Source organism: Nestor notabilis, unplaced genomic scaffold (genome assembly GCF_000696875.1).
Source record: "Nestor notabilis isolate BGI_N333 unplaced genomic scaffold, ASM69687v1 scaffold28735, whole genome shotgun sequence".
NCBI lineage: Eukaryota > Metazoa > Chordata > Aves > Psittaciformes > Psittacidae > Nestor > Nestor notabilis.
In genome coordinates this window covers 1-9,329 of record NW_009930204.1, presented here as the reverse complement: position 1 = coordinate 9,329, position 9,329 = coordinate 1, and the positions used below count along the sequence as shown (strand labels likewise).

Genomic DNA, 9,329 nt, shown 5'->3' with positions numbered 1-9,329 from the left:
AGTCTGCTCTCTTGAAGTCCAGGGCAGTGATGATCAATGCCCCAACCTGTCAGTGTTTAAGAGGCATTTGGACAATGCCCTTAATAACACACTTTAAGTTTTCTCAGCCCTGAACTTGTGAGACAGTTGGACTATGTGATCATTGTAGGTCCCTTCCATCTGCAATAGTCTATTCTACTCTAAATAGCTTAGCAGCTGTGGAGGCATTGAGTCATCATACACCTGCAGTAGGCCTCTAACTTCCTATACTAGAGGTCTATAGTAATCTGGCCTGCTCTACAATGGACAACTACATCTTAGTCATTTTAAGAGGCTGAGATTTAAAACACTGAGGGAAAGTTTTAGAAATGCTGAATTGTTTCAGAGATCATATTTTCAGTTGTTTTCTAAAGAGTTTATTCAGATCCATTTTGATATTACAGGTATCTTCATGCCAGTCAAATGAATTATGCAGGACAGTCAGTGTAGCTGACTGTGTAGGAATATTTACCAACTACACAAGGCAAACCTGAACAGAAATTTATTAATTTCTTTACTCTCAGATTGCTCTGGCTACCTTCAGTTTACACACCTTTAATATAAAAAAGATAAATATAACTTTTCAGGTTAGAAAATATGCATTTTTAAAAAAACAAACCCAGTAATTTTTTTTTTTAACTCAGAGTAGGGAATCCCAAAGTAGAAACTTAGCATCAGTTTTGCTCACTTTATAAGACATGGGTACACACAGAAGTTACTGCACAGTAAGTTTCCATATGCAGGCTATGTAGGCAGGCAAGGTCTATTAGATCCGGTATGAATGCAAGCTATTTCCAGGTAAGCTGCCCCTCAGTAAAAATAGAGATAGGTATGCCTCTTTCAATTTACCCACACAAAGCCATGTATTAAGAAAACAGAGACAATTCAGTTGAAGCAACTGATACAGGGTTAACAGGTTACCCCACAGCAATTTTGATCACATAGCAAGGCTGACAGCCTGTATCAGCAGGTCTCACCAAGATTCATGGGGTACCAGACCTCAAATGCTGCTGTTCTATAGACAGCATTATATAACTCAAGCAGGACTACAAACTTTGGGGTTATTCAGACAAGGTTTACAAGTCTCAACAAAGCTTTCAAAAATATTTGTTCATAACACTAAATGCAAGGATTTTCAGCTTTTATAAGCAGTACTTAGGATCAAAATCAAAATACATTTTCAGCATGTCAAGATACTCATAATATACTTGGACTAGGATTGTTCATGGTTTGAGGTCATAATAGCACCAGAGTTTTGAACTGTCTCTTTCTTTTCATTTCTTCATTACAGTACTAAGCTATATATAGCAGCAAGATGCACCTATTTTAAGTGGCTGTTTAATAGCAACTACTTACATTTAATTTGAACAACCCAATGCACCACAGGACTGCGGAACTGAATTAGAGCTATGAAGACTAGCATGGCAAGCTCCTTCTGGTTCAGAAGTGCCCAAAACAAGCTTTCACTTAAGAGCTGTCTCACTCTTAACCAACTTAAGTTTGTGTGAAACATAAGTTAACCTGTGCACTGTTTGTCTTGTAAATTACATAGATATATTTGCTGCTGGTTTATCAAATCAATCCTATGGACATTTTTAAACAAATCATTCAGCGCAAATCTTCGTCTCCTCAGCTAAAGAAGTCTTTCCTAAATAAGGAAAGATATACAGGAGTCCAATATGTTTAAAACGAGACTGATAAACACAAGACACTTTTATGCATGACTATGATGTCAAAGAAGCACTTACGTATTTTACTTACGTGTTGCTGAAAACAAGATATTACAATTTTAGGTAAGACTCGGATTATCAGCAAAGATTCAGCAAAGAAACATGATTTGACAGCAAGAGTCATGAAAGCACTGGGATTTAGAATCTCAAAGATGTTAGTAAAGACTGCTATTTATGGAGAGGGGCAGAAAAAGATGTGATTGAAACAGTATAAGCTCAGATTTAATGCTTGTAACACAGAGGCAGCACATTCTGAATCTTTAGAAGAAGAAAAGGCTAATCTAAGGACTGTAATCATGAACTTTATCAACTCAAAATGGGATCACTTCACAAGACAGTCACTCCCACTCTCCTCCCAAATACTATAACCTTTCAGGTAGGGTAAATGCTCCTCACTCAGAGGAAAACAGACAGCACATTTGTTAGAACAACTCCCAACTTCAGTTTTAGTCTGGGTCCAAATGTTTCCAGATGTAGTCTCCAATTTAAATCTTTGTTTAACTGCAATGATAAGACGACTGAAGGGCAACTGCCTCTCTAATATGAAAGCCAATTTTGCTAACAATGAAGATTAATCCGAGTCCTGATTTATAAGCATAGAAATGTGACACATTCAGACCTTGCAGCATGAAGAGAAACCGTTGCTACATAAAGAGAAACTGAGCTTAGTGCCAAATAGCATACTTTCCCTATTTTAAAATAATATACCTGGAGATATGGCTCTGTGGAACTGATATACGTCTTCTCCAATCAGTTCTTGTGCAACCTGCTTAATCTTCCGTCGGACAGCATCTAGCTTTACTTCAGATTCATTTAATATTTCTTCCCCATTGGGAGCACTGCAATCATAAAAGATAAACTGAAAGAGCAGCTTTCAGAACATGAGCAAACAGTTAAAAAAAGTATTATACATTTTCTTTTACTAACCAACACGTTTTCAATGGCTTCAGGAAAAAGCAAAGCTGATATTGGAATGAGAAAATGTTTAGTTTCTATTAATACCTACTGCAGATGCTGAAATTCTGTAGATTCTTACCAGGAAAATAATCAACCAGCCAAACAGTTCTGGTAGCATGATGTTTATTCCAGATGAGAATTTTAATTATGCTTAAGAACAATGAGAAACGTGCAAAGGCTTCAAAAAAGTATTCCAGAAAAACAGCAGTATTTGCAGAAATCCTTCAACCTCTTAAAAAAATAAAATACAATACCATATTGCAAAATATAATACATGACCTACTTCTACATGTGATTTTTTTAATTTATTTTTTTTTAGGAAGTAATTATGGACTATACCATTCAGGAACAGCTGAAATATTTGATTCACAACCACAATATACACTTGGCATTTAAAGTTTAGTCTATCTCATTTTCTTTAAAATTCCCCCTCCCCACCAAATAATCTATATGGTATATTAGTTTACAGTCTATTTAAGGAACTCCTGATAGACTGGTCTCAAGAAAATATTTAAAGGCAAACAGTAAAGTTTACAGAAAGTAAAGCCACAATAATAGTGAAAAGCAAACAAGGAAATAAAAATACAGCACAGAAAGCTTCCACTCTCACAAAACCAGGAATATCTTACAAAACAGGAATCTAGAATTCCGAGTAAAGAGGAGTTTTTTTTTGGTTTTCTTTCCTTTACCAGTTCCCAGCTACCTAGCCCTTGCAGTGGGAGTAGCTATTTACAGTCAAGGCTGTAGCGGTTACTGGAATTGTCACAATGCCTCTTTGAGAACAAGACCAAATTAAAAAGAGGGTAACTTCATAACACCTATTTATAACTGTTACTACTATGGTAACTATAAATAGTTACTAATACAGCAGAATGCATTGATAGGTAACAAAAGTAACTAGAAATACAAAGATCAGAGAGAACTGTTATAATACACAAGACCAATGTTTGACACGTACAGTTAAGGATTTTACACAGCAGGCTATGCAAAGCTTCTAATTTTCCTGTTATTCTTCTAATTTGTCTGTGGCTTCCAAAGATTGCTTGGAGGCTCATAAGAATTCAAAACATACAGAAGCTCAATACTTCACACAAAAGCCTCTTAGGTTGCAGTATTTACTCAAGTTCTCAAAACCCAGGTCACCTCCTCTTTGCATTGATGACCTAGAGTGGGGCTGCAGCAATCAAAATGGTGAAGTAACTGCAGAGGCAACCAACCTGAAGAAAGGGTGTATGCTCTTCTTTCCCAGATTGCTGAAAGCTGGAAAGGTCTCTTAAGCTGTTACACTCTATTACTCTGATCCTGTTTAATACATCAATAAAACCAACAGAAAAACCTGAACCAGCATCTTTCATTCTCTAACTGGAGCGTGCATTCATTAGCTCCCATCTACACAAAAGGATGTTTATGGGAAGTTAATTAAATTGCTCTTGACAGAGCAGTGCAGCTATTAATCCCAAATAAAGACAACACTGCAAGGCAGTTTCTAGGTTTCTATGAACACTTTAATGCTCGATATAACTCACCTGATAAACCTGTGGAGCAGAAATATTGTTCTTTTGCTTTCAATAGTTATATCACGACTGAGCTTCACGAGCCGTTCATATTTATCATGCCTGGTGTCAAGCTCCAGCTGAAATGCTGCAGAGGCAATCATTACAGGCACAAGCCTGGTTATCACATGTATACAGCAGAGGGGAAAAACATAGGGGAAAAGCAGAGAGCCTGAGCAAAGCCACCACTGCCAGAGCTGCAAAAGTCAACATTAATACTACTTTTGTTGAATAAGTCAGGTTTAAATACACATCAACCCTGATGATGTTTTAAGACAGCCCAAACAATTTTAGGGGAAAATATTTGTTTTAGCTAGTAAATCTATTCTGCGATACTGCTGCTCAGAAAACTGACTTTAAATTTCACCCAAATTCAGAAAGACAAATTAAAAATAGAACCTTACAATTATTAGTAAATAAGATTGACCAGTCCTTAAAAACAAACAAACAAAAAAGGCATCTGACCAAGGCACATACACTGTTAAAATGCACCATTTAGTAAAAAGAAAGGGTTGTATCCCAACTAGACCTGGCCAAAGGTCAAATACATTAATAGCCCTAAGAACTAAAGGTACTAAAGCAAAACAAGATCAAAAATAAGATTTCTGACTTACTGATGTAAATTCTGTCTAACCACATTAAACAAAAAGAACAGAGGATGTGTATCTGGTTATCACAGTCAAAAATGAATGTTTCACAGATATCATTAACATTCTACAGACCATTATTCCACTAAATAAACTGTTAACAGTTACTTATAAGAAATCTAACATTTCCTGTGTAACTGTCTGAGGTGTTGAAGTGTCTGTATAAGACGGTGAAACTGAGCTAAGAAGTTAAATTTTTAAAGGGTCTGACAAGAGAGTATATATTAGAAAAAGCACAGCAGTTTGCTGACAAGCAAAGTTTAGATAAAGCTACAAAAATAACAGTATGTCTCATCACTTTGATAAAAACTTGGTTCCTCTTATTTTGTTCTGTACTCCCCAATCTTCTCCAAGTCACAAATGCTCCTACTGATCTTTCAAGTTTTTCACATGTTCGATTGGTATCTCCCACCACTGAACTGTCATCAAGAAGAAATTTTCCCTCAGATCCTAGTGACAGAACTTGAGGGAGGGTGACTGGTACTTCCTTTGTAGGATGCCATATAGGGCACTTGCAATGACCATTTACAAATTTCACCTACCAGGAAATTCGCTATTCTGACAATCTACAATATCACGAATGACCCTCATCTCTCCTGGACAGCTGTGGCTTTTAGAATTCAATGTTAGATTTTAAACCTGTTCGAGACTACTAGGAAGTGTTTTCTGTCATGATGTAAAACACTGACAAGTACAGTAACCTTTAGCCTGAAAGGATGCAAGGTAACATACTGTACTGCCTAAAATTGCAAAGGATTAGAACTTGGTAGATTCTCCAGGTTAACACATTGAGACCACACAGCCATTTCCTCCACACGTTCCACTTTAATGTGACAGATCATGGACTCAGACTCTATCGCTTGTGGTCATGCAAATTCAGACCACCAAAAATGACACTTGGTAAATCTTCACATTACAAACCAAGATACTATCCACTGTTTGTATCACTGAGCTGCCATATTTAAAATGTATTAAGCAAAAAAAGGTGTAACTGAATAGTCCCTGGTTTTTGATTAATTATTATTATAGAAGACAATTTCTCATTAATTTCTTAGACATCTTTGGTGCCAAGAGATAACTATGTCAATTCAAATACAACTCTTTTCCAAGGAAATGAAAAAGAGCAAAATGTGTGTAACCATTTAATGTCACACATTATGTTGTTTAGATTCAGATAACATATATAGAAACAGTGTGCCATTCCAGATCACCTTACACAGCTTGCTAAATTATAAGCCACCTGGAGCACACCTCTTCTTTAAGCTTGTGCCTGATATGGAGACAAAGACTACCATTGACTCCACCTGGGGCTTAGTAGCATTACTGTAATAGAAAGAGTGGATCTCTGAGAAGATTAATATATCATGTCCCTTACATCATTTCTGAAACGAGCCAAATGCTGCTGACTGGATCCCACGGGAAAGGAGGGAAACAAGTGTGCTGAATCTGAACTAATGACAACCTTATGATCAATTTATATGCCTAAGGGTGAAAAATTAAAGTTTAAAGTACAGTCGCTCTACTCAATTCAAGCACAAGTGTATGTTATTCAATATAGAAGTTCAGGGGTCAAAGTTAATGATCTGCTAAAAAAAAATATATCTGTTTTAAAGAAAGCAAGGGAATTTCATGATGTTGAAGGGACTATCTAGAACAGCCATCCGAACTCTCCCTCCTAGACTCTCCTTAGCTTTATAATAAATAGGCAGGATGGGGAAAATTTTACACCAAGAATTAATCTCTTCCCTGCCTTCTTCTGTCAAGGTTTCTCATGTCTGAAGTTCACCTTTGCCTGGTTATTTCGCCTTGTCCAATGAGAAATTTCAACTAAATTTACTGAAGTTTAAATCCGGTTTTGTGCAAAACCCTATAAAAACAGCTTGGTTGGAGCGAAGTTTACACTTGCTTATTTAAAGAAACCTAAATATAACCTAATTCATAAAGGCACACAAACTGAACCAAGTGTCTGCCTATAGGTCTGCATTAGTTAGCTGAAGTCTTATTTTTTAAAAAGGGCATGTATAAACAGCTGCCAACTCGCAAATCAATGCATCCAGATCTACATTAAAGTAGCTTAAGTCATTTACGCACCAGGGCCAAGGTCAACAGCTAAGAGCCTTCTCAGTCTCCCCAGCGGGAGCCATTTCCTCCTCTTGTCCCCAAGGCTCAGATTTTGCATTACACTTCTGCAGATCTTAGTTTTCTGCCACCAAAGGACTCTGTCACCTGTTGTCTGGCTGAACACTTACTCAGTTTGCTTAGCACTAGGTTCAGCACAAGCTGGGAGGTGGGGGAACAGCAGGTAGGATGAGAAAGGAAGCAAGTCATGAGTCAAGTGGAGCTCTGTGAAACCCACTGTCAATATTTTACTGCATAAAAAGCAAAATTCCAAGCTCTAAATGTGTGAAGCATGAGTCCAACCAGTTTCAAGTTTCTCCCCAGAGAAGGTGGTTTGTTCCATCACTAAATACTAGATATTTCCCAGCAATTTCTACACCGCATTTTATAATGTGGCTTCCTAAATGCTCACTTACATTTGAAAGATGTCATCAAAGCTGAAGATGGAGTAACATTCTCTTTTTCCTCTCTTTTTTGACCGCGTGGAAAATTGTCATGCTTTCGTTTCCTGAACCCACCCGATCCTATTAATAGAACATACACACACACACAAATGTATTTTAAAAATAAAGTAGTTTTGCCAGAGCATAAGCAGCATCAGAACGTTGCCTTCAAAGCGCTCCCAACTGTAACCTTATTTTACAGGATGGCATAAGATAAAACTGGATGAAGCTTATTACCAACTGATGTTGTCTTCACGTTAAGTCTCTTCCACCGCATTCCTAGGGAAAACTAGAACAAAATCCTACCAATTTTAATGGATGAGTACGGTAGGATTCCAAGTCCCTTTTTTTTTTTCCTTTTTGGTAAGTTCTTCACACCCTTTCATGTTTCCTTTCTGTAAGGGAATGGCTGCATGGAAATCCTTGTTTGAGCAAGAGCCTACAGGATTAGAACCTTTTTTTTTTCCTTTTAATTATTTTAAATATTCAGCTTGACCAGAGTCACTGAAGTGTTTTCAATACTGTAATTATTTTGTGTCATTGGCCTTCAGTCATCACAAAAAGCAGCAAGGCATAATTTAAGTAAACTACCATAAGCCAGGTATGCGGGTTTAGCTCCTGCAGAGGAGCATCTTAAGTCCTTACATTCTGCCTATTAACCAGTTTCTTCTCTTTTCACCTCGATACAGCTGTTCCCTTCAACAGGCCTTATATGCCTTTTTCCTTAGCCTCCCTCTTCAAACCCTCACCCAGAGCTCCCCTCTCTTGGATTGTGTTTTACTACCAATTTACACCTTGTACTGTTTCTTCCTTTTGTCCTTCCTTCACCACACTCACTGTGCCATTCAGGTTTTATACATTTCTCCCTCTCACTACCACCTTTTTGTGACAGCCATACACTTTGTGTTCCTAAAAGAGGCCAAAATTTGACAAACTTACATACAAGCATACCTTTTTGAATATGTGGAGTGCTCTCAATTTCCTTAAAAGAAGAACAAAAGGAAACTACTTAAAAGTTACAGACGAACACTGGATTTTAAAATGTTTCCGTTTAATTGTTTATTATCCCAAAGCAAAGCCAGAAGTGGGCGTAGTTACTTTCTAAAAGAGGAAACTGAAAATCATTTTTTCCTTCTTTTCTGTTAGGACACGAGTTCAGGGTTTTGTTTTTCCTGTAGCAGCTGAAAACATTACAAACACAGACCCTGAAATAGTGCAGAGAATTAAACTCTCTGCAGTATTGTCAAAGTTGGAACATCATAATGACCTACAGGAAAAAACAGGCCCTCCTGAAGCATGTGTGGGAGAAATGGAGAGAAGAGGTTCCACAGAGTAACTCAACAACTTGAATATCAGAAAACCACAGACTGCAGTAACTTAAGACTTGACTTTTTAAAGCAAAAATGCCAGCTTCCTTGTTGCACGGCCCACTTTCTGGCTGAAGGGAGGGAGGCCTGTGACTGACACACAGGCCACTAGGTGAATGCTGTGTTACTGGAAGTTAGTCACCACTACAAGTACTGCACAGGTCTAATACATAGCTTTTGGCTGTAGCAACCACTTTTTTTGCCATCAAGGATGAAGATTTCTGCAGCTACATTCACAGTCACATCTGCAAAGCCCAAGCGGGAAGGCATCAACACCTCTGCAGAAACGGCCTCCCCCGGTGTGAGTGCAGAGTCTGGTCCCCCAGCCGAAGGGAACCACTGCCCACGGCAGAGGCTCACCCTTCCGCCTCTCCTAGCTGCAAGGCCTCCCCGCTTTCGCCACCTCCGACTCCTCCTCACGCTTTGTCTCCTGCCGACTCAAGGCGCTGAATTGGCCCGAGGCCCCGCACAGCCACCGGCCCTGGACCGCCCCTCG

At 38.3% G+C, this 9,329-nt stretch overlaps 1 protein-coding gene across 1 annotated transcript; it reads right to left on the bottom strand.

Moving 5' to 3' along the window:
• Positions 1-2,456: 2,456 nt before the first annotated feature.
• Positions 2,457-8,448, bottom strand: LOC104406358 (translin-associated protein X-like; the record flags this gene model as incomplete). The annotated part of the gene is made up of 4 exons (XM_010015307.1): positions 2,457-2,587; positions 4,232-4,346; positions 7,440-7,547; positions 8,418-8,448. Coding segments are annotated over 4 exons (385 nt in total), but the record flags the coding sequence as incomplete, so codon positions are not given.
• Between the last annotated feature and the right edge of the window lie 881 nt (positions 8,449-9,329).